We start from the raw sequence: 26,406 nt of genomic DNA, 5'->3' as shown, positions 1-26,406 counted from the left end.
CCAGATTTAATACCCATATTGCTCTTATCACTGCGGACATATTTTTCATTTACATTCATTAGGTCCGCCCAACCGGAAGGCGGCCATTTTTAATTATGCATTTTTCATGTGTTTTACATTCTTTCGAACTCGTCCTAGGCCGTGACTTCAATCTTCTTGAATCTTTGCAGGTAGTATCTGTTGACCGTCATGACGAAAAGTTATCCAGAGAATTTTGATAGTTGAAAAAATGCGCATGTTATAGCAACTTCCTGTCTAAACAGGAAGTTGCATTATCTTGGCAACAATTATTCCGATTGGCCCGAAACTTGACAAGGTCGTTTCTCATGGCAGAATTTGCATCTCTGCCAAACTTGGCCTGCAATCGGCTATTAGATGGCGCTGTTTTAATTTTGTTTAATTAATCCGCAAAATATTGATATATGGGAAACCTACTCTGTCTAACTACTCCTGAGGCGTGAGTCCAATCGGCACAAAAACTTTCATACAGACTCGGAGGACCCTCGTGACAAAGAGTTATCAAAAGAACTGTGATAGCTAAAACAATGTGCAAGTTATGGAGAACCAACTTCCTGTAGGTGGGTGTGGAAACAGGAATGGCTGTATCTTGCCAATGGCTATTCCGATGGACACAAAACTTAAAACTGTTGTTCCTCATGTGCCAATGAGGCTGTCTGCCAAATATGGCGTCAATTGGGCTTTAGATGGCGCGGTTTAAATTTCTGTAATTAATTAGCAAATTCGCTTTGAGCAAAACCTCCTTTTTTAACTCCTCCAAGAGCGTGAGTCTCATCTGCACAAAAATGTGCACGTAGACTCGGTGGACCCTAATGACAAAAACATATCAAAAGAATTTTGATAGCTAACACAATGCGCAAGTTACAGAGGACCAACTTCCTGTAGGGGGCTGTCGAAACAGGAAGTTGCATATCTTACCAAGACTTATTCCGATTGCCACCAAGCATGACAAAGATGTTCCGCATAGGGGCTTGACCATCCATGCCAAATTTAGAGTGAATCGGCCATTAGATGGCGCTGTTAGAATTTTTTTTATTAATTATTCACATTGCGATATATGGGAAACCTACTTTGTCTAACTCCTCCTGGGCCGTGAGTCCAATCTGCACGAAAACTTGGATATAAACTCGGTGGACCCTCGTAACTAAAAGTTATCAAAAGAATTTTGATAGCTAACACAATGCACAAGTTATGGAGGAACAACTTCCTGTAGGTGGGTGTCGAAACATGAACGGTTCTATCTTAGCAAAAGTTATTCTGATTTACATGAAACTTAGAATGTGTGGTCTACATGTGATGTAGACCACGGGCCCTCGGTCGCTGCTTGCAGCTTTAATTGGCATTTCTTTTGAAATGATGTTGAAACCACAGACCATGTATTTTCCTCCTGTAAGGTAGGACAGATGTTTTGGCTTGACATCCACACATGGAATAAAACTAAATATCTCACTATTTCCAGCTTCTATATCTAGACACAATGTCATACTTGGTATAATAATGCAAAACAAAAATGATGCAACGATGAAACTGTTGCAATGTAATCCTACGTCTGGCAAACATTTTCATCCACAAAAACTGAATCCTGAAATCATCCCCCAGTTATATTATTTTCCCATATGAATTTAAACTTTACATAAAGTCTTTAAAATTGGTAAATGAAGAAAAGCACGACCATTATATGAAATGCTAAAACACTTTCCCAGTGTATCTGAAATTGAGCTGAAATTTCTCCTTTCCATTGATATAATTCTGTTGTATTATTCTGATATACTCTTATGTAATGTAAGAATATTGATGTTGGTTGATTGATGGATTTCTGTTTTTCTTTTGTACTTTTTCAATAAAGTATATATTAAAAATATTTTTGTTTATTGGCATTTCTTTAAACCAATCACAATCGTCTAGGGCGGTGCTAAGCGCCGGACGGAGCCACGGTGCTTCTGCTAAATAGCCTCTGGAAGGAACTGGTTTTGGTGGAACATGTGTACGTTCAAAATTAGTTTTAGACGTGTGAGAGAAAACTTAGATTGGACAGATAGTCTAGCTAGCTGTCTGGATTTACCCTGCAGAGATCTGAGGAGCAGTTAACCTCCTGACAGAAAGAAATATGAAACAAAACCAAAACATGTCTGAAATACTTAATGTGACACAGGCCCAGGACAGTTAATGATCAACATCTAGTTCACTGTTTATTAGCTGTCGGTGTTCGATTTACAGGTTCAGTTTTTCAAACATATCTTTTGATAACTTCAGATTATACTCGGACATAAGGTCTACACAGTCATGGAACCCATCTTTATCACATGGGCAAGTCCTTGAACACACTCTCTTCGAGACAGACTTCTCCAGGTCACATGGTGCAAACAATCTCCTGCCTCCACGCGGGTGAGGGACCGTTAGCAATATGGAGAGACGTCCATGAGGTTACAGGAGTTGTGGACTTTACGGACTCTGTAGTTGTTCCAAGTCAATGCAACCTCATTAAGTTCTTCCTAAGGAGGCAAACACTATTAAGTCAACTATTGGTCCAAGGTACCCCCACAGCACTGTCAGGTGAACCCAACGTACCCCTTCATCCATTCCCAATGTATGTTCCATATGTAATGTATTTCATGATTGTTGAACAGCCAATATTTAGGTTGGTTTGGTCAGCAATCGTGTAGTCTCGCGTTGCCAGACCTTCCTCCACAGCGCTGTGGAGGAAGGTCTGGCAATGCGAGACTACAACCTTTATCCACTACCTTAGGATAATCATTTCAATTGTTAAATCTGTACTTTCAGCTAACTATTTCAGCAGTTCAGGCGTTACTTTTAGCTATTTAGTTCTACAATATATCCATTACTTTTAGCTACCTGTTTAAACTATAGAAATAAAATGGTTTCAACTTTCTAACTGGTTCCCACACACTCTTACACAACATGTAGTGTTCAGGTCTTACAGCTGATTAATCAAATCATAATTTAAATTATTTTCAATTTTGTTGAGCTTCTTCATAATCTTTCCCCATACCCCCTGGCGACTGTTTGGAATCACTGAGATAGAGTGTATAGAAATGTTGGCCAGTGGGCATTACTGCCTTAGTAAAGTAGTCCTGACCATGGTTTGTTTCATTTGTGACATTTGTCTTCTGGTCGTAATATGGTGGGTTGGGGAAATTACATTAATTCCTGCTAAATGTAACGTGCTTCAGTGCAACTAATGACGCAATTATATTTTCACAGCTATCAAAATGTGGTGAAAGAATACCTCAACCCGACATAATTGTTTTTGCCAACTAGAAACAATAATTTATGGATTATTCATTGTCTGCACACACCACAGGCAATGGCTTTACAACGACCTGATGACCCTACTCTGTTGAATCTGGCTTTTTTTCGGGCTGATATTGTGTAGTCTGATCGCACCTTAAAATCTTAATTCAGTCATCTGTTCATTCATTCATTAAGTTGTCTCCAGCTACTTCCTCCACGTGCCACAACTGAAGACCATCTCGGCTCGCCGGCACTTCAGATCTTCCAGCTGTTCCTCCAGCTGGTCGGAGACGTCCACCGTATCCTCAAAGTCCCGTAGCAGGACGCTGTTCCCCAGAAGTCCACGGTGCTCCTTGAGCCTCACATTGTCTCTCTGCAGGCCGTTGCGGGCCTGCCGAGTCCTGGTAAGGAGGTCCCTCTTCCTGGCCACCGTGGCCTCCACCACGGCCAGCTGCTCTCTCTTGGCCTGGACCTCCATCTGGCTCCAGAACAGCTTCTCCTTGACGTTTGACAGGAGCTGACAGAGCAGAAGAAACACAATGCTGACTCAATTACTTCTTATGGAAATAGAGCTGGGGTATCATTCAAACATTTTCCATACCGGTACCAATACCAATACTGCGACTTCGATACTGGTTCCTCAATGATATTCCTACATTTTATTTTCAATACCAATTTTATAAAACAAAAAGAAATGATAACATTACAACATGACATTTTCAGCTCCTACTACGTGAGCCGTCTCTGCGTAACGTAGAGTTTTTCCTGCGTGTCTCTATGACGTCTAAAGTTAGACAGCCAATCGCCAGCTTTATTAGATCTTGGTAGCAGCATGCTGCATGCTAATTGGCTAATCAATTGGGTACTGAATGATATGAATGGTAAGAACATCGATACTCGATACTTAGGAGGCAATTCGTTTGGTGCCTAAAATGTATTGAATTTGGTACCCAGCCCTATACCGAAATCATACATTGTCAAGTAACTACACAAATTACTTGGACCCAATCTGTACCTGTGGGTTCTTCAACCTACCTCCAAGCTGCTGCTGATCTTTTTATGCATCTTTGAAGATTCCTCATTTTGCTTTTTGGTGTGTTTCTTCAGCTCCAGCCTCTCAGCCTGCAGCTGCTCAAACTGGAGCTGTAACGGGTCCCTGGCACGTTGGTCCCCTTCACGGAGCTGTGCCTCCAGCCGGCGAATCTTGATCTGCAGCTTGATGTGCTTACGGCGCAGCATGATCAGCTCGTGCTGCAGAAGCTTCTCTGTTGCCAGGGTTGCCTCAACTTTGGCCTGAGAAGCCTGTTTACCCAGGCGCCGGCTTAGTACCGTCACAGCTACGTCCTGCTTCAGTGCCACCAACGCTCGCCATTCATTTTCCACCTGAGGACCAAGATGAGACCCACTAATAAGTACACCATAACACACAATTAACACTTAGTGGGCACCGGTAGATGTCCCCTCATTTGGGTCCTTAAGTATATTTTATTTTAGCATAAATTGTTTAATATGTACATAACTGTGTGTTATATGGAAACGCATGCAAGGAGTTATGTCTAATCGATCTTTTAAAGTTCCTGTGGCATGAAAATTTTACTTTATGAGGTTTTCTAACATTAATATACCCCAGCCTGCCTATGGTCCCCCAGTGGCTAGAAATGGTGATAGGTGTAAACCGAGCCCAGGGTATCCTGCTCTGCCTTTGAGAAAATGAAAGCTCAGATGGGCCAATCAGGAATCTTCTCCTTATGAGGTCATAAGGAGCAAGGTTACCTCCCCTTTCTCTGCTTTGCCCACCCAGAGAATTTGGCCCCCCCATGAGAGAGAGAGAGAGAGAGAGACATCATGGCTTTCAAACGAGCAAAGTGGCAGTTGGTCAAGGCCACACCACCACCTTCCACATCCCCCCCCCCCTCTCTCATCTTCAATAGATTTAAAGCTACAGACAGAAATGGCACACACTCAGGAAAGCTCATTGTGGGACTGGCTCTAGTGGCTGGAATTCTGCACCAAGGCTGAATTTGGGGAAAGAGACTTCAGATACAGTATTAGGGGACCACTAAGGTCTATATAAAAGAGACTTCAGATACAGTATTAGGGGACCACTAAGGTCTATATAAAAGAGACTTCAGATACAGTATTAGGGGACCACTAAGGTCTATATAAAAGAGACTTCAGATACAGTATTAGGGGACCACTAAGGCCTATATAAAAGAGACTTCAGATACAGTATTAGGGGACCACTAAGGCCTATATAAAAGAGACTTCAGATACAGTATTAGGGGACCACTAAGGTCTATATAAAAGAGACTTCAGATACAGTATTAGGGGACCACTAAGGCCTATATAAAAGAGACTTCAGATACAGTATTAGGGGACCACTAAGGTCTATATAAAAGAGACTTCAGATACAGTATTAGGGGACCACTAAGGTCTATATAAAAGAGACTTCAGATACAGTATTAGGGGACCACTAAGGTCTATATAAAAGAGACTTCAGATACAGTATTAGGGGACCACTAAGGCCTATATAAAAGAGACTTCAGATACAGTATTAGGGGACCACTAAGGCCTATATAAAAGAGACTTCAGATACAGTATTAGGGGACCACTAAGGTCTATATAAAAGAGACTTCAGATACAGTATTAGGGGACCACTAAGGTCTATATAAAAGAGACTTCAGATACAAATACAAATTTGTATAACTGAAAAATCCCTAACCTAATTTTATTGACTCCAAAATGTAATCAAATTGGGACCTTGTGAATCGGAATCGATTTAGGGAAATCATTGGCGTAAGTTTCAATTGTAATTTACATTATGGGGTAAACTGGACCCCTAAACACGGTTTTAAATGACACCATTTTTTCCCAGATTTTGCTAAGTTTGTTCCCAAAGCATTCCCATGTTTGCACAGTGCTGAGAGCCACGTCTACATGGTTCAGTATGCACGTCACCTCCACCCAGCTCACTGCGTAGCACCATGTGTAGACCTCTTGTACTCCTGTTCCCTGGAGGAAACAGAGACTTTTTAAGGCCCGCTGAAAAAGCCCCTTGGTTTTCAAATCTTAGTTATTTCTCTATAGCTTTGAATATTCATTACCAAATAAGAAACAATCAAATTCATGTTGAAAATATTTCCTTAGTTATAATTTATTAACATTTTAACACTCAAAAACTCAGCATCAGGACTGTGTGGGTGTAGAATGGTCAGATTTTTAGACAACCCCACAACTGGCATCTAATTTAGATTCAAATGTTGCTAAACTCTGACGGCTGCACAGAAATATATGACATCACCTTTTTTGTAACTGAGCCCCTCCCACTTCAAACAAGCAAGAATGCAAGACAAAAGCAGAAATACAAAAATCTCAAAAATCAAAGTTTTAACTTTGGCAAAAAAAGTAGTGCGTTCATGTACTACATCGTACCAAAAAGCAAGTGGACACACTTTTTAAACCAACCAGGAACCTGTGTTCCATCAAGACCAAAACCTCCAGAACAGTGTCTTCTATACTGTGGGACCCCCACTGACACTTACCCCGCCCCATGGACACTACAGCTTACATTACACACCCACATCTGTCTCAATGCATTACATTAACAACCACATCTTTTGGATTATTATCTCTATAGATTGCACATATTCTTTAGAATGTAAACTTTTGCACGCTCCTTGTTCAATGTTTTCCTCCATCTTTTCATACCATCCAAAAAGTCCATGTTCTTATTTATTTTATTTTCGATATTCAGTCACATTTTTGATTGTAAATTTGTTTCTATTTATAGTTCTCACAAACCAATGAAGTTGGGCCGTTGTGTAAAACGTAAATACAAATAGGAAAACAATGATGATGCTTTTCAATCTCTATTCAACTGAATACACTACAAAGACCAGATATTTAATATTTAAACTGATAAACTGTATTGTTTTTTTTGTGTGTGCAAATATTCACTCATTTTGAATTTGATGCCTGCAACACGTTCCAAAAAAGCTGGGACAGGGACATGTTTACCACTGTTTTCCATCACCTTTCCTTTAACAACACTCAATAAGTGTTTAGGGAACTGAGGACACTGATTGTTGAAGATTTTTAGGTGGAACTCTTTCCCATTCTTGCTTGATGTACGACTTCAGACCAACTGTGTTAACTGACAATGGTTCTCCGAAGTCTTCCTGAGCCAACGTGGTAATATTCTTTACATAATGATGTCAGTTTTTAATGCAGTGCCGCCTGAGGGATCAAAGGTCACGGGCATTCAATGTTGGTTTACAGCCTTGTCTCTTACATGTAGAGATTTCTCCTGATTCTCTGGATCTTTTGATATTATGGACTGTACACTCTTAGAAGAGATGTGTTAAAAAATGACACACAAAAATGTGTTGTTACACATTTAACACATTGTGTGTGGATTTCTACATAAGAGTGTAAAACATGTGTAAATAATGTGTAAAAAGGCTTAACACAGTTGATGTGTTGGACAGTGAATCTGAATTCTGCCCAGCAACAGCGTCATCCTTTTTTCGCGGTCTTCCATATTCGCGCCACAGTGAGTCGCTAAAGAAAACTGCCACAGTCCCGTCCAAGGAGAAGGGTTAGGATGGAGACTCCAAACTCCACGGTAAGCACTATTTTATCTTAACGTAATGCAAATATCTCGACGTTTTCGAAGCGTCTGGAAGTTGGTGATCATCTGACAAATACGATATTTTTTGAGTTAGCTGGCAATGTCAGGGTTTAAAGTATTTAGAGCCGTTAGATCTAGCTAGCTAACATTAGCTAGTTAACATCACATTAGTTAGCTAGCCGCAACTATCGTACATTAATTTTAAATTAATGTATCAAAATATCCGTGCTGTAACTTTAATAATCTGTAGCCACAGTATTTAACGTCTTAGGTCGGTTTCTGGAAGTTAACTGACGGTTACCGAACGTTAACGTTATTACCCGTTATTCCTGAACGTTACCGGAGCCTTCATACTTGGCTCTCATATCGGTTTTATTTTTGCCTTAAATGGTACAGAAATCTCAACTGGGAATATAGCTAGCTAAAGCTGGAGACTTGTCATCGAACCAAAATGTAAAGGTAAATTTGCCATGTAGCTATATAATCTGCCAACTAACGTTAAATCATAAAAGATAAACGTCGATGCTTAACGTTAGTCTTATTCAGGGGCCGTCTAATGACTGGCGATACCAAACTTCCATTGGGATTTTGAAGTTTATTTTTACCCGACTAATTACCAAAAATGACACCATGTGTAACTAATTTTGAGACATTTTAGTAAGACAGTGCTTTGCTTCTGTTAAGTCGGCATGAAATCTGGTAAACGGGGATCGGAGTACCAACGGTCGAAAAACGTCAATAATTAGACGGTGACAGATTTGCAGCCTCCGAGCTCAAGACCGCTCCTCGCTTTTCTGCTCCTCTTAATGTTGTGAAATCGTGTTAGAAATTTTAAGTAAAGCATTAAAGCTGTTTATTTATGAAAATTAAAGGGGGGGGGGGGTTACTGCCCCCCCACACCCACACACAAGTAACGTTAGTCCATATTTAACGTGTGTGTGTGTGTGTCTGTGTGTGTGTGTGTGTGTTGCGTGCGCGCGCGCATCTGTCTCTGTGAGAAAAAAAAATCTGTCTCTTTGTGTACGTGTGCACCTGTTTCTGTCTGTCTGTGTGCGCGCGCGTGCGTCTGTGTGTGTGTGAGCATCCATGTCTTTGTTTGTGTGTGTGTGTGTGTTTGCGCGCGCGCGCATCTGTGTCTTTGTGTGTGTGTGTGTGTGTGTGCGTGTGTGTGTGTGTGTGTGTGTGAGAGAGAGTGAATGAGGGTCTGACTAGTCCAATTTCACAGCTTTTTTCACCTGTCAATATTGGACCAGGTCCACTATACCTAGACTTGTCAAATCGGCACTATCGTGGTTTTGATTCTGGACCTGGTCCAATATGGGCAATGTGATAAAAGCAGTGAAATTTCAGTTTTTTCATTTTCATAAATACAATAAAGCTTTCACAAATGTGAAATGGGTTTCAGCTTTAATGGTTTACCTAAAATGTCTAACATGATATCACAACAGTATCCTAAGAGGTGCAGTGCAGAAAACCGTGGAGTGGACGCTCAGGTATGTAAGTTCCATTTCCCTTAAATGGCGAATCAGGTGTTAACTTCAGCGTTGTGTTGGATGGGAATATTTAATCACATTTGACTTTGCAATTAGTACAATTATCAATATCACAATGAATTAGATTTTTACTTTAATTTTTGTTCATGTTTGCAGGAAGGGAGACATGGGCCGCAGGAATCTGTGAAAGTTCTTGCAACTACTTTTAAGAATGGAAATGAATTGAAAAGAAAAATTTACAGTGTCCAAAGCACAACAGAGCTTCTGGAAAAAACAAGTGAATTGGGATTCGTCCTTGACCGGATTTTAAAATTTAACACAGATTTCCAAGAGTTTACTGATGTTGACAGTAGTGTGCAGATAAGTAACCTTGACAGATTCCAAGTGCACTTTTCAGAAGCATCCCATCTTCAAACTGTCCCAAGAGAAGTCTGTCAAACGCAGGTACATTTTTACCATAATTTATTTTGGATCATGTGTATAGCTAGTCAAATTGTGTTTCAGAAAAGTCAGACAGACTACAGAGAAGACAGAGAGTCTTAACTTTCTGCTCTGCTCTTAATTATCTGTTCAGCCTACACAGGAGCCGGATCAGCAGGCTGGTCTGAGGCCTCTGCTTGAAATGAAAGTTCCAGAAATATTTGATGAACTCCAAACTAAGGCCATTGTTACAGAGAAGACCCGAATGAAACTCATTAAAGTTTGCATCTCTGACTTAGTGGAGAAGCATGGATTGTAAGTACAGTATATGAACATGAACTATATATTATTTTTGTATCTTATAAGAATGGTTATACGAATAAGCCCACTTGTCATGATTGGACTATTTTAAAAATGTACAGCATATGTGCATTGAATGTAATTGTGAATGTCGTAAGTGTATAAATTACAATGGGGGGATAAAGTATACAGACATTCTCATTTGCTTGATACAGGGCACATTTTTTGTTAACAGTTGCTTTTTCATCACACATTTGACAGTAAGGACTTATCATGTCATTTTTAAAAGAAGAGAAAAAAGGTCTCATGAGTTGTTGTCTGTTTGTGTGTTTGTTCCACTAGTTATCCGTCCACTATTGAAAAGGTGGTTCTTGCAAAGAACATCATCACCATCTTCCCATCGCTTAAAGTCCAAATTGATGGCAGAGGAGAAGGCTTTGTGAGTATAAAGTTGCTTAGTTGAAAAGTGGGTAGAGCTAGCTATGGGTGTGCAATGCTTAAATATTGAAACAGGGAAATAATCAGAATGTTTTTTTTTAATTAAAACGTGATTTTATCCAACTACATTTTAAGGTAAGGCAGAAATCTACTTAGTCCTGAATGTAAAACCCAGAGATACTTTGTGGCTTACTATATTTTAAAACGATAGTGTGGGAGATACTTTTTTTGGCTACTTCTAACAGTGTAATTTCCTCTCTTAGGCTGGTATAAAACACATTGGATGACCAGTTCTACTTCCATTCAAAGGATATTTTTTAACTTTAATAATAATTTAAAGTGAGTTAATATGTACCGTATTTTCCAGACTATAAGTCGCTCGAGTATAAGTCGCATCAGTCAAAAAATGCATCATGAAGAGGAAAAAAACATATATAAGTCGCACTGGACTATAAGTCGCATATATTTAGAAATTAATTTCACAAAATCCAAGACCAAAAACAGCCTTTTTCATCTGTCAACTACACAATAGCACACAGAATAACAGGCTGAATACGGTAGGTGTCCGGCATGTTAACGTAACACATTAACAGTTATTCAACTACACAATAACACACAGAACAACTACCAGGGCGTGGAGACGTAACTGCACCGTGACAAGCACATTGAATCGCAATAAGCCGATTAGCTTTCTTTGATTTCTTCATTGCAGTAAGAGTCACCTTTTCTCCAGTCTCCCTCACACGTTTCTCTCTCACTCCAAACTTTCTTTCTGCTGCTCAATTACCGTTTTAGGCTGCACAGAGATATCGGCAGCTCACAGGGCTCTGTGGCCGGCGTAAAGTCACTGTTTCTGGGTTAGTGGACAACCAAAACGCCGCTGCCCTGACTGAGCTCTGCGGGGCTCGGCGGGCCGCTGCCCGTCCACTAACCCAAAAACAGTGACTTGACGCCGACCGCAGAGCCCTGTGAGCTGCCGATATCTCTGTGCCCGAGGAGCAGTGCTTCGGCTGTAGTCTACTTCCACCAAATATAGTCCCAGTCAATATCTGCCTACGAAATCATCTAGTCTTAATCTGCATTGCTATTTTTATTTGAACATGCAGGCCACAAGAAGTAATGAGGTTTTGTTTATGTTGTTGTTGGGATCACTTTTACTTGCGACATGCTACACGGTCACAATAGATTCCATTCATTACGCTAAGCTAAGCTAGCAGCGGTGCCGCTGGACTAAGACAATGCATGCACCGAGACAAAAATGCATTTAAATATAGAGGAGACGGTGAATAACCCTATTTCATCAAACGGTGGCGTATTCCTTTAAATCATAAAATGACCACAATATGTCATCAGATATTAAGGAAACATGCTAAGTTGAAATACTTTCTTTTCTGACAACAATGCTAAAGCCAGTATTTTCTGTTTTGAAATTTCCATTCCGGTCCGAAAATTATTTGAAATGTCTTTTTCCCCTCTTAAATCTCAGGAGCATTTCTTCGATCCAGCATCACACTCTGGGTTTTTGGAGATGAGACTTCGCAATATCCGCCGGAAGCTAGAAGAAGGCCAGCGGCGTTACAGTAGACACAAGAGGTGCCGAGATGTTGAAGAGATGTCAAGTTCTGTGCAGGATGAAGGGGACGGCAGCGAAGTCAGAGAGTTCATCAACCTGATGAAAAGGCTGAGGCCTTCTGCAGAAAACATGTCCTCAATCAAATCAGCGATGCAGAAAACATTCACCTGGCGCAGATCGTGGATATCCAAACATTCACCCACCATGGAGGAAATCTTGCAAGAGTATCCACGCTTCTTGGATATACCAACACTGGTAGGTGTCTTTTTGTACCCCTTGCTTAAACCGGAATGCAGCAATTAAACTTATGTGTACATGTAGATTAAAGCAATTATAAACAAGTAATTATAAATTGAAGAGGCTTATATATTATGTGTCTCTGTCCACTGCAACCACCCAGCTTGATACAGAGTTTGGTAAAATGCATCAAGGAAAGGGGGACCTGTTCCTAAGGCGGTGGGAGGCCAGCATCATGCCGAAGCTGAAAGCTGTTGCCGCCAGGGAGAAGGGTGATGTTGCATCTCTTGTTGAAGGGATGGAAGACCAAACTGATGGTATTTTTGTTACATTTAATTTCTTCCATTTTTCCACAAAATTATTTAATATGCTTAAGTTTACCTCTCTTCTCTTTTGCAGATGAGAAGTGCTACATTATGTTGGTCGTCCTTACTCATCTCCTTCCACCAGTTGCAGCAAGCCGCTGTAGCATCAAGTCTGCGATTACACAACTCATTGATTTTGTGCCGGTATGTTTGATGGGAATCTTGAGTTAATGTTGATAATCCTCGACGGGGTTTCTGCACGTCCTTAAATTGTCTTAAATTCAATTGTATGAATATTAGGCCTTAAAAGTCATTATAGTCCACATTTCTGATTTAAATTTGTATAAAGGAACACACCGACTTATTGGGACTTTATCTTATTCACTGTAACCCCCCAGAGTTAGACTAGTCCATTCATACCCTATGTATGGACTAGTCTAACTCTGGGGGTTACTGTGAATAAGATAAAGTCCCAATAAGAGATGAGAAGGGTATGTATGGACTAGTCTAACTCTGGGGGTTACTGTGAATAAGATAAAGTCCCAATAAGAGATGAGAAGGGTATGTATGGACTAGTCTAACTCTGGGGGTTACTGTGAATAAGATAAAGTCCCAATAAGAGATGAGAAGGGTATGTATGGACTAGTCTAACTCTGGGGGGGTACAGTGAATAAGATAAAGTCCCAATAAGAGATGAGAAGGGTATGTATGGACTAGTCTAACTCTGGGGGTTACGGTGAATAAGATAAAGTCCCAATAAGAGATGAGAAGGGTCTGTATGGACTAGTCTAACTCTGGGGGTTACTGTGAATAAGATAAAGTCCCAATAAGAGATGAGAAGGGTCTGTATGGACTAGTCTAACTCTGGGGGTTACTGTGAATAAGATAAAGTCCCAATAAGAGATGAGAAGGGTCTGTATGGACTAGTCTAACTCTGGGGGGTACAGTGAATAAGATAAAGTCCCAATAAGAGATGAGAAGGGTATGTATGGACTAGTCTAACTCTGGGGGTTACGGTGAATAAGATAAAGTCCCAATAAGTTGCCGTTTCCTTTAAGGAGAGTTATATGCACATTATGTAGGTGCAAGGCTATCAGAAAGCATTTTAAGTTTATTGACAACGTCATAAAACATATGTGGCTTGGAGTTAAGTGTGTAGGGGTAATCTTTTGTTTAATGTAAAATCTTTAAACCTACCACTGAACCTAATACAGACTTTATACTTGCACTTACCTGTTAGCAAAATTTAGATTAGCCTACCTCACTCTAATAACCATATTCCTACATAAAATCTACCGCTGCACAGGACCACATACTTGCTTACTTTATACTTACCTGCTATGCTTAAATAAGAAAAAATGGATTATTCAAATTTGGTTATTGAATATCTTGAGTTCTTAAAAGCATTAAATTGAATCAAAACATAGTTGTGAATATTATATTCCATTTCCGCCAATAGATCATCTATATCTAAACATTGTTCCTTTTAAAGAAGAAATTATTTGCATTAATATTGCCAAGAAAGATGGAAAAAAGCAGAGAGTCAGACAATGCTGTGTCAGCATGCACACTAATAAAATATTAACATGTACAAAACTAATTATAAGGAGCTAGTTTGCGACATGTTGCTGCTGAACTTAACTTTACTTATTTCTATATTCTAATTTTAGGCAGGAAGTACCATTGCCTCCCTCTACAATGCATCCCAGGATCCAGCACAGAGCACACAGCCACAACTAGTCTGCATTGGTCATCTAAGGGGAGGGTCACAGCAGTATGTCATTGTGGGCAAGTCTGACAAGATTGCTATCCCCTTGGATGAAGGCCTGGCATGTGCTGTGGACAAGCTCTTCAAGCTCTACTGGGTATGCAACCTGGCCTACCCAGCCCCGCTCAGCTCTGTGTTCTCATTCGTCGAGTACATTTACGACTTACCCATGTCAACAAACAGGAGAGCAAAGGTATTGGAGCTCATTTCAAAAGTCAAGTCTATTAATTAGATCCCACCAAAATGTACAGTTGTCCAAAATGTCCGTCAAGATTCACACTGATAAAGAAACTGATTTGGCACCTTCGTGAAATACATGCATTGTCAGAGGGATTGGAGTTCACACTTACTTGCAGCCAAGATGGTTGTCCAAGGACATACCACAGCATTAATTCATTTACCAAGCACCTTTCTAGAGAGCACCAAATAGCAAGTACCACAGTTGTTGAACCTTCTCTTCAGACCTTCCCAACATTTACTGACTTCCCAGGGACCATCGACACTACACCTCTAGAGGAAAACCTAGCTGAGCCTTCTGAGGGGTTTAAACTTCTTTCTTCAAGTGACAGTGCAGCCTCATTTGTGGCAAAAATGTATGCTGGATCAAATGTAACATTAATGGATGTAACAAGAACTGTAACTTGTGTTAAAGAACTTGTGGAAACAACTGTAGCTACATTACAAAATTCGGTTTCATCAGTGTTCAATAATCTGGAGGTACCACATGACCATGAACTTGTGCAACCATTAATGGAACAGTTTGAAAGTGCCAAACACATGTTTGATGACATAGACACTCCTTTTAAAATGAATACACATTTTTCAGAAAAATTTCATCTTGTCAAGCCAAAGGAACTTTTCCTTGGTCACAGGGCAGATACTGTACGGAAACAGGGACAAATGAAGCAGGTTTTGGCACCAGACACTTGTCAGTATGTACCAATACTTGAAACAATCAAATTTCTATTTAGTAATGAAAAAATGCAAAATGTCTACTTAAAAAACAAGAAAAGGAATGACAACATGATGCGAGACTATAGTGATGGGTGTCAATTCTCTACTCATCCACTATTCCAACTGTATCCAGAATCCCTGCAAATTCAGTTGTATTATGATGATGTTGAGACAACAAATTCCTCTGGGCTCCAAAACAAAAATCCATAAAATGGGTGCTGTATACTTCACTCTACAGAATTTACCACCAGAATGCAATTCATCCCTAGCTCACATTCACTTATATGTGTTATTTAATTCAATCGACAGGGAAAAATATGGGCTTGGTAAGATACTAGAGCCACTTCTTGAGGACATCAGAGTCCTTGAAAAACTCTGGTATAGAAGTTGAAGTTAATGGACAAACTCAAAAGCTGCATGGAACACTTTCAATTTTGACAGCAGATAATTTGGCAATACATTCATTGTGTGGCGATATGTGGAAAGCTTTTCTGCAAACAAATGTTGCCAGTTTTGGTTTGATCGATAAGCAGGAAATACAGTCAGTGTTTGATGAAGACAATGTCGAAAAAGGTAACAGGGAGAACTATGAGCAACATGTAAGGTTCTGCGATCCAAGCTCAACTGGTGTTAAAAAGGAACTCTTGTTTGAACAGTCTGCAATATTTCCATGTAACAGAAAATACATGTGTGGACATAATGCATGATGTACTGGAGTTGTGGCTCCTTTGGAAGTGAAGCTGTTGTTGCGCCACTTCATTTTATGAAGAGAAGCTTTTCACATTAGAGCAACTTAATCAAAGGATTGCTGGTTTTGACTATGGTTACATGAATGAGAAAAACAAACCAAGTGCCATTATCAATTTGAGATCTTCTGAAAATGCTGTCAGGCAAACTGCTTCCCAAATGTGGTGTCTCTTGCAAGTTTTACCATTTTTAGTGGGAGATTTCATTAATAGGGAAGACCAGTTTTGGCATCTGTTCATTTTGTTGAGGGAAATCTGCAGCATTATCTTTGCACCTGTTGTAAGTGTTGGGCTTGCTGTGTTTCTTAAACAGCTCATCATAGATCACCATACGCTTTACAAGAAGTTGTTTTGCCAAAATCTAATTCGAGCACCATTTTATGATACACTATCCAAGAATGCTGTGTTTGTTTGGACCTATTTCTCACTTGTGGTGTATGAGATTTGAGTCAAAGCATAATCCAATGAAAAGGCAAGCGCATGTGGTATGCAATTTCAAAAATATTGCCAAAACTCTTGCTTATAAACATCAGGTTCAACAAATGTACAATTTCAAGCTTGGTGACCCGTTTTGTAAAAAATACAGTGTTGACAATGCCTTTCCTGTGAACATTGGTGCTTTAAAGAAAGCTGCTGTTATACTGGAGGGACTTAAATCAGCCCTGCACACTGATTTCACAATGAGTAGCATCATTTATGTTACATTACGCTGACTGTAAATGGCCACACGCATAGGACTGGATCGGTGCTGCCATTAAAGACACACCATCACGGGGAGCACTTATTTGGAGAGATCATTCATGTTTTACCACAGGGAGGGTTATTCTTCTTCCTCATTAGAGTACTAGTTGAAGTACTTTGACGAGCATTTCTATGCATATGTTGTGCAAAAACAAAAGACTTTGAATTGATCAATGTAGATGATGTTGCAGATGTTGGGCCTCTTGACATTATGTCAAATTTTAGCACTGAAGAGCTCTATCTCAATCCGAGGTATAAGATTTTGTAGGTGCTTCTGTTGATGGTGATGTCATGTTCAGAATTTACTTTAAAAAACATGGATTTTTGAACTTGTGTTATATATATTGTATTACAAATGAATGTAATGCCTGTTTATATTGTATTTCAAATGAATGTAATGCCTGTTTATATTGTATTTCAAATGAATGTAATGCCTGGTTATATTGTATTACAGATGATTGTAATGCCTTTTAAGTTTTGAAAAAATGTGCTTTTTAAAAGGGTTTCAAATGAAATCTTAAATAAATGACTAATTAATGTATTTTTGCTTCATTATTTTTATATTAAAGGAAACAATAATTAATTTACACACAACTAACACTTTTATGTGTGTATCTGGTGTACACATGATTTACACACAATGTGTAGAACTAACACATTCATGTGTTAAGCTGCATAACACAGCAAATGTGTAAAAGTGGTTTACACATTTGCTGTGTTGAATTTAACACAACATGTGTTGTCCCTGAGCACACTCTGTAGATGTGTTAAAATTCAACACATGTTGTGTCATTTTTAACACATCACTTCTTAGAGTGTAGATGAAGAAATCCCTAAATTCCTTGCAATTGTACCTTGAGAAACGTTGTTCTTAAACTGTTGGACTATTTGCTCACGCAGTTGTCCACAAAGTGGTGAACCTCGCCCCATCCTTGCTTGTGAATGACTGAGCCTTTTTTTGGGGATGCTCCTTTTATACCCAATCATGACCAATGAACCTGTTCACCTGTGGAATGTTCCAAAAAGGTGGTTTTGGAACATTCCTCAACTTTCCCAGTTTTTTGTTGCCCCTGTCCCAGCTTTGTTGTAGCGTGTTGCAGGCATCAAATTCAAAATGAGTGAATATTTGTAAAAAAAAAAACTATTTGAACATTAAATATCTTGTCTTTGTAGTGTACTCATTGAATAGAGGTTGAGAAGGATTTGCAAATCATTGTATTTTGCTTTTATTTACGTTTCACACAACGTCCCGACTTCATCAAAAAATAAGCTTTTTCCCCTTATGAATAGTGACTTTTTGAGTATAATTAATTTTGCCATATAGGCTAATACATAATTTCTCCAGTTATAATACTGCTTATCTGTCTTATTTATTTAAATATTGTGTTCTATTTGATCTTGATTTGACATATTTTAAGACATTTGCGCACTTTCCAACTATTTAAACTTGGGAATCATCAGATTCTATAGGCAAAAGTTTTAGAAAAGATATCGAAAACCTGCAAGGGCCCTGACAACAAGACCAACCTTGTCCAGCCTCTGTTGGGACTTGAACCTCAGCTCCTCTGCCTGCCTCTGAGCGCTCTCTGAATCGGCGGCGAGCTGCTGCTTCAGCTCAGCCAGCAGGTCAACGTACTTCTCATACTCCTGCTCGGACACGGGGACCTCCCTGTCCAGCTGGGGCTCGTCCCCGGCCTTCTTCTGAAAGAACTCTGCCAGCTTCATCTGCAGCAGCCTGTGGCGTTGGCTGGGCCTGGGGACGTCTCTGTCCTCACGCTGCTCCTGCCTGGGCTGATGGATGTCTTCATAGTTGCTGTCTTCTTTGTCTGCAGGAGCAGCGGTGGATCCCTCTTCTTCGGCCTGTGTAGGACTAGTGTTCTTCTTTCTCTGCGGGGTCTCAGGATGCAGACTGGGGGGCCCATCGCCATCGCTGCTGTTAACCTGGGAAACAGCTGCACTCTCCTCGTGGGACGTTGGCTGTTCACTGACTTCATTTGGCTGTTCACTGACTTCATTTGGCTGTTCACTGACTTCATTTGTCTTCACATCCAAGTCTTCGCTTGTGTTCTCCTCTGGCTCAGAGGTGGCTGCTGCTGCTTCTTCAACAGCGGCCTCTTTAGTGGGGTTGTTCACACTTTCAGAGTCTTCTTCATCATGATCTGATGCAACCGTTTCAGCTTTGACATCTTCCTTTTCACTTCCATGACCTGTCACAGCACAATTGTCCTCCTCGCTGGTAGAGTCTGCTGCTGACGCCACCCTAACATTCTTCACCTCGTTTCCTGTCTCTCCATCCATTTTCAATGGGGAAAAAAAAAAAGAACACCCCAATATGTGTCTAGAACTAAAGGGCTCGTGCCCTTCGGTAGTCTGAAACTGTTCGTTTTGTTTCGGTTGTCCTGGAAACTGGGATCGGGAGCCAATCAGAGGCGCCCCGACCTCTTCTCATTAATATTAACCAAGCAGGATGTGGGGAAGGTTGCGCCGCGAAGCTCGCAGTGCGCAGGCGCGCAGTTCTGCCTCCAACAACAAGAAGCAGCAGGAGCCAGGCAACATGGCCGACCTGGGGAAGAAGTACTGCGTCTACTGCCTTACGGACGTCACGAACCTGCGGCTTCGCTGCACCGACTGCCCCGATATCGAGCTGTGTCCGGAGTGCTTCTCGGCGGGCGCGGAGATCGGTAATCACCGGAGATGGCACGGCTACCAGCAGGTCGACGGCGGTCGGTTCACTCTCTGGGGTCCCGACGCAGAGGGAGGATGGACCAGCAGGGAAGAGCAGTCGCTGCTCGATGCTATCGAGCAATATGGATTTGGAAACTGGGTACATCGCTTTTTAAGTTACTTTAAGTTAATTTCCCGTTCTACAACACAGCATGCACGCTCACAAAAGTTGTGTTTAAAGTTACTTAGATAATGTCGAGAGTGAAAGTTGGCCGGTACTAGCGACAATGTTAGGGTAACGTTACTGTGTATGACCATATTGGCAAATCCGTTTTCTCTTGGTAGCCCACTGTCGTCAACATTGGACGTTTAATTTGATATTAAAGGCCCAACAAGGCGTTAATGATAATGTTCCATTAAGGATAGGAGCTTACAGTAGTAGGCTATCCTAAAATATGGGTGCATAGGGACTACTTTTTCAGATATATGTTAGTTATTGATGAATGGGAAATGCGTTGTTACAGATGTCAAGTCACATCAGCAAACCAGGAGGAACATTAGAATAACAATAAAACAATGTAACAAACGAAAGGCTTTAACTTTGAACTGAAGTAATACTGCAAGTAGGTTAACTTACATGATTGTAACCTGTTGCCCTAGTGGAAGCTAAGCCTACTTTTTTATGTATATCCCAGACCAAGATAAATGACTAACAATGCATTTATGACATACAGTTTATCGACATTCTTTTATTTAATCGAAAAAGTCAAATGTTTGTGACTGTACTGTAGGGCTGGGCGATATGGAGAAAACCAAAAATCACAATATTTTTGACCAAATACTTCGATATCGATACCGCAACGATATTCTAGGGTTGACAATTGGTGCTTTAACAAAATACCTTCACACTTAGATTTTAGATAAGTAATCATCAGCAATGTGGACATAATGTCTAAGTGGGTAAAGGCAAATAATAGAACAGTTACAACCGTCTTGTAAGTTCAGAAAAGTACATCACTTTACTGTAATGCAGCCTTTAAAACCAGGAAAAGACACCACTTATATCATATTACAATATTACGATATCCAAAATCTAGGGCGATATCTAGACTCATATCACCATATCGATATAATATTGATATATTGCCCAGCTCTAGTCATATCTGTAGTTGGAATAGCCCTAGAGCTGGCGGACCTTTGCCGGCAAATGAACGGGGGGGCTCTAGGGGCTGGCAACATGGAGGGAAGTTCAACATTGTTAATTTGCATACTATTACTGCACTATAATGACTACCCGCATTGACCCAAAGCTGGTTGGAAATGTGTATGTCTGTCACCTTAATACTGCCTCTATCTTCCCTATTGTTGGTATTAAATTGCATTGTTCTTTACTGAAAACTTCCTTTTGAAATTTTCAGGAAATTATGGGACCCTTAAAATGAAATGATTCTCTGAGCCCAGGGTCCAAAACACAAAGCTACAATTTACAAATATATCAAAGACAGAAACCGCAGAACAACGTCACATATGAGAAGCTGGAACCAGAGAATGTTTGGCATTTTTGCTCAATAAATGATTTAAATATTGATGAAACATATTGTCAATTTTCTCTTCATCTAATTGATGATTTGTTTCAGCGTTATATCGCGATATGAGACTAGATACGGTCTTAGCGGTGTCTAGTGTTGTCTTTTCCTGGTTTTAAAGGCTGCATTACAGTAAAGTGATGTACTTTTCTGAACTTACCAGACTGTTCTAGCTGTTCTATTATTTGCCTTTACCCACTTAGACATTATATCAACATTACTGATGATTACTTCTAATCTAAGTGTGTAAATATTTTGTGAAAGCACCAATAGTCAACCCTACAATATCGTTGCGGCATCGATATCGAGGTATTTGGTCAAAAAATATCGTGACATAAGATTTTCTCCACAACGCCCAGCCCTAGTGCGTACCTTTTGTAATTGTCCCACTCTACTCGTTAGTAACCACTTCCTGTTTTTGTGGCGTCTTTCAGGAGGACATGGCCGCTCACGTTGGAGCGTCCCGAACTCCCCAGGAAGTCATGGAACACTACGTCACCATGTACATCCACGGGAACCTGGGCAAGGCCTGCATCCCCGACAACATCCCCAACCGGGTGACGGACCACACCTGCCCGAGCGGGGGCCCCCTGTCGCCGAGCCTCACCACGCCGCTGCCCCCGCTGGACATCAGCCTGGCGGAGCAGCAGCAGCTGGGCTACATGCCCCTGCGGGACGACTACGAGATCGAATACGACCAGGACGCCGAGAAGCTCATCAGCGGGCTGTCGGTGAACTACGACGACGAGGACGTCGAAATCGAAATGAAGCGCGCCCACGTGGACATGTATGTGCGCAAGCTCCGAGAGCGCCAGCGGCGCAAGAACGTGGCCCGAGACTACAACCTGGTGCCCACGTTCCTGGGCCGAGACAAGAAGGACAAGGAGAAGGAGAAGCCGGGAGCGCTGGGAGTCACAGGCGCTGGCGGTGGCGCGGGTGGAGCAGCAGCAGCAGCCGGCGGCGGCGGCACTGCTGGATCGGGTTCTACGACGGCAGCGGGATCAGGTCCTGTTCCCGCCACGCCCAAAAGAAAGATCACCAAGGAGGAGAAGGAGCAGCGGGTCAGACTGCGGGGGCTCTGCCAGTTCATGGCCACCCGGGAGTTTGAAGACTTGTTTGAGAACATGCACAAAGAGCGCGCGCTCCGGGCCAAGGTGCGTGAGCTGCAGCGCTACCGCCGCAACGGCATCGCGCGCCTGGAGGAGTCCGCCGAATACGAGGCAGCGCGCCACAAGCGGGAGAAACGCAAGGAGAACAAAAGCGTGGTCACCTCCAAACGGGGCAGCGGAGGAGGAGGAGGAGGCGGGCTCGGCTCAGGGATGGGGCTCGGGGTCGGAGGCGGGGGCGGGGGCGGGGGGGGAGGAGGAGGAGGCGTTGCCGGAGGACTCGGGGCTGGCGGCGGGATCAAAGAGGAGGGGAAGGACGGCGAGTTCGCCGCCATCGAGAACCTGGCGGGCTTCGAGCTGCTGTCGGACCGGGAGAAGGTGCTGTGCAACTCGCTGAACCTGAGCCCGGCGCGCTACCTGACCGTCAAGACCATCATCATCAAAGACCACCTGCAGAAGAGGCAAGGCATCCCGGCCAAGAGCCGGCTGCCCAGCTACCTGGACAAGGTGCTCAAGAAGCGCATTCTCACCTTCCTCACGGAAAGCGGCTGGATATCCCGGGACGCCTCTTAGCCGTCCCGTCTAGGAAGTCAGAAGTCGATGATTGCTGATAGCTGATAGCTGATTTGCCATGCGCTCCGTAGGCAGGACAAAACTACTGGCTGTTTTTTTTATTTTATTTTTCTCAAAAGTGATCTTGTGAATATGTACATTGCAAAGGAAGAGCTCCTTTTCCCCACTGGAAAAAAAAATTAGTATATTTTCATACCAGGGCTAGGAACAAAAATAAGCCTTTATTTTTACAATCGGAAAGGGACTAGTGGGTTCAAAGTACTTTGTGTCCATTTTGTTACTACAGTACATGACTGAGAACTACAGTGCTAACAAGTTCTACATAGTGGCAGAGATTTTTTCAGGTGCACTGACGATTTAAAATCCAAACATTGACGGGGCAGATTCATGCTGAAAAGAATAGGGGGGGGAATAAGATCGTACCATTACCTGGAACTGATGGGTGGCCGAAATGGTCACTTTTGTTGTTGTTGTTGTTGTAGATGTTTTTTTGGGATCTCTCAAACTCGCCCTACTTTGGTCCACTTTGTTAGCTGCTTCATCAGGTAAAGCTGGACTTTATAGAAAGAGCTATAGCTGATTTGGATTTTCGATCATTTTAAGGCCTTCCTGATTTTTTTTGTTCCTTCGTACTGCCGAAAAAGAGAAGGGAAAAAGACAAAGCAGCAGGGTTGGGCCATCTTATGTTAGCTTATCACTGACGTATCAGCACTGGCACATATGTCAGCCAATAAGCAACAAGACATATAAGTAAAGAAATGCCAAAGAATATTACAATATAATTTAGAGACAGTGTCGTCGTTACACGGTCTGTCCACCAGAGGGTGCTGCTGTTCAGCTGTAAAACCTCCCGCGTGCTACATGTCTCGGTCACAATTCTTATCATAGGATCCTTATCATAAATATTCATTTGTGTTTATGGTATAAAAAAAATATCTGTATTTAAAGCCGCTGAATTATATCTTCTGACATATTCCTGCTGAATGAGCAACAATCCAGGTGAAAAGACATCTTTTAGGTATTATTTATTTTGTTATTTTTAACACCCAGCTAATCTGCTCCATCAGGACTGTTGGTCACTTTGATCAGATGTGATCCCCAGTAACCATTACTAACCCATTACTCATCAAAAAGCTGACTGAGAGAAGAACTTTTTGTGGCGTTTGAATATCTACATATGCATTGGTTTAAAAAAAATCCTTTATCGGTCTGGCTCGTATTAATATTTTAATCACCTTATTGTTTGTCACCTTAAATTAGTATGGGGGGAGAAACTCTCCGTTATTTCTTCAGTCTCTGTCGTTTCACGGCAGCAGCTCTGAAATCACAGAGAAGAAAGGCACGTGAAGGGGTCTTACCTAAGCTGAACTATATGCTAGATTCCGATCTTTTTACTGCAACCGTAACTGTTGGGAAATTGGCCTTCTTTTTTTGGGGGTGGAATGCAAGACACGAGTAGCATTCGTTCGGTAGCGGTCATTGCCTTAAAACTACAACTTTGTTTTGATGACCACATTTTTTGTGGTCATCCAAAAAAAGGAATGGCCTCCCCTTCATTGTATATCTTGAGAATTTAAAGCAGAACTCTGGTCATATTTCAAATGTTTCTTATTGTCAACAAATGTCAACTTGTGTAGGTATATTTATTTGAAAAGATCTCCATACGTCCACACAGAGCTCTCTCTGGAGCGTGCAGGACGCAGGACGCCGACTGCGATCACGTTATCTCGTTTGTGATCTGGTTACGAACGACCCGAGTCTCGTACCGTTCCTTAAAAATTGTCCGATTTCGGCGTCAGTCCTTACCAACGTAAGTTCCCAGATCTCCTCTCCTCTCCAGGTTAGACATTTTGGTTGGCGCCGTTTTCTGCGTCCCCCTTGACGCTGTACTGCAGGGATGTCAAACTCAACTTCCCTAAGGGCCACACTAGAAAATGAGAATCCCATCAAGGGCCAGACAGAGTATACTGCTTTTGTGTCATGGGAAAAGTCAAATATCTTTGACTGAATTATTGCATGTCTCATATATGTCGAAGAAAATGCCAAAAACGGTTGGAAAAAGCGTCAAAAAAACGTTGTGAAAAAAAGTAGGTGGGCCAAAATGTAGATAGCGGCCGGATCATAATTAACAAGGGGCCAGATTTGGCCCGCGGGCCTTGAGTTTGACTCGTGTGCTGTACTGGGACAGCGCCGGCCGCGTGATTTAGAAACGTTCTCAACGCGTTCGGCTGGGTCAAATATATATATATATAATATATATATATATATATATATATATATATATATATATATATATATATATATATATATATATATATATATATATATATAATGTCTTAAAAGCAACAGTGAGCAGCTGTTTCCAGGAGGTTACCGACATCTTCCGTAGGAACAAATGGAACCAGTGGGACCAGCTGGAAGTTGGGAAGCATTAAGAATTTGTTGACAATAGGAAAAATACTTCAAATGTCCAGCCCTGTCTTTTAATGATACTGTAAGAACCTCTTTAAGTGCTCTTTAATCGGTCTATCTCTGGGCCTTAGTGGTACAGGACTTGGAGAACCACTGACCTAAAGTATGTGGAACACATTCATAGTGGGTCACACCCAGTACATAGACTTGTTTTTGTTTTTTATGCCATTGCAGCTGCATAGCGAACCATGGCATAATCCATAGCTAGCGTGTTCTGATTTGGAATTTGAGTTATTTTAGTCGAGCGTAGCGGGCGTCCTGACGAGGCCCGAGGAGAAGGTACGAGCACCATAATGGGATCGGTATCGTAGGGGTCCAGGTTAGCTTCAACGGCCAAAAATGCTGTATGAACCAGAACGTTGTTAGGCTTGCGATCATGTAGAACTGCTGGTTCTCCTTTAGGTTTGTCCCTTTAGATAACCCTGAAGTCTGGTGGTTTCTTAGTTTTAACGACTGCTTTTCAGATTTTGACAGTGGTGTCGTTCTGCACGTGCAACCAAAATGTTCCACATTGTTCCAAAATGGTGTGTTTTGCTGTAAATGTTTGAAAGGAAAATACGGCAATTAGATTATTTAATTTTTTTTTCTCTCTCAGTGGGGGAATATTATTTGTACAGGGGCGGATTTTGCATACTTTGTCACCAACTGTAGATAATTTTGTAAGATAAATTGGAAAAAAGAAACTATAATTACTAACCTGTGAAATGTACAGTATTTTGTCTCATGGAAATGTTTATAGCTTTTGTAATAAAAACAAAACGATTTTTGGATTTCAAAGAAGCATTTGTGACGGCGTGCTGTTTGTGCGGTCTTTAATCTTGTCACCGGTCTGATGCTGTTAAGCTGTTTCGATGTCCCGCTATTTTGTTATTACACGTGACAAAGGTATGTATGGAGTTGTATTAAAAGTGCAAGAACTTTATAATTTTAAATCCTGTTTCCTTTTCAATGATGTGCAGTACGTGTGACCCTGAAAAGAGGGCCAGAGGGTTTTACCAGTTTTTTTTTTAAATCCAGCAATTCCTCTAGCAGCACAGCTAGGTGTACACGGTGTACGTACAGGGTTTCCTCTGTTGATTTTGGAGTGGCGGCCCACCACGGCAAAATTGCTGCCACCACGGTAAAAATGT

At 41.4% G+C, this 26,406-nt stretch overlaps 3 protein-coding genes across 3 annotated transcripts; 2 read left to right on the top strand and 1 right to left on the bottom strand.

Moving 5' to 3' along the window:
* Nucleotides 1-2,181: 2,181 nt before the first annotated feature.
* ccdc96 (coiled-coil domain containing 96) lies at nt 2,182-19,352 on the bottom strand. The gene is made up of 3 exons (XM_039822939.1): nt 18,403-19,352; nt 4,306-4,653; nt 2,182-3,787 (listed from the first exon to the last, which is right to left on the bottom strand). The coding sequence occupies exons 1-3, from the start codon at nt 19,171-19,173 to the stop codon at nt 3,476-3,478; spliced, it is 1,431 nt and encodes a 476-aa protein (XP_039678873.1). The 5' UTR covers nt 19,174-19,352; the 3' UTR covers nt 2,182-3,475.
* LOC120573289 lies at nt 7,520-15,562 on the top strand. The gene is made up of 8 exons (XM_039822938.1): nt 7,520-7,894; nt 9,550-9,837; nt 9,968-10,128; nt 10,456-10,552; nt 12,038-12,379; nt 12,525-12,678; nt 12,761-12,870; nt 14,337-15,562. The coding sequence occupies exons 1-8, from the start codon at nt 7,874-7,876 to the stop codon at nt 14,664-14,666; spliced, it is 1,503 nt and encodes a 500-aa protein (XP_039678872.1). The 5' UTR covers nt 7,520-7,873; the 3' UTR covers nt 14,667-15,562.
* A 57-nt stretch (nt 19,353-19,409) lies between the features above and the next one.
* tada2b (transcriptional adaptor 2B) lies at nt 19,410-25,047 on the top strand. Its single transcript, XM_039822937.1, has 2 exons — nt 19,410-19,699; nt 21,560-25,047. Exons 1-2 carry the CDS (start codon nt 19,430-19,432, stop codon nt 22,802-22,804), a joined length of 1,515 nt encoding a protein of 504 aa, XP_039678871.1. The 5' UTR covers nt 19,410-19,429; the 3' UTR covers nt 22,805-25,047.
* The last annotated feature ends 1,359 nt before the right edge of the window (nt 25,048-26,406 follow it).

The sequence above is a fragment of the Perca fluviatilis genome, chromosome 14 (assembly GCF_010015445.1).
Source record: "Perca fluviatilis chromosome 14, GENO_Pfluv_1.0, whole genome shotgun sequence".
NCBI lineage: Eukaryota > Metazoa > Chordata > Actinopteri > Perciformes > Percidae > Perca > Perca fluviatilis.
This window is presented reverse-complemented; position numbering and strand designations above follow the sequence as displayed.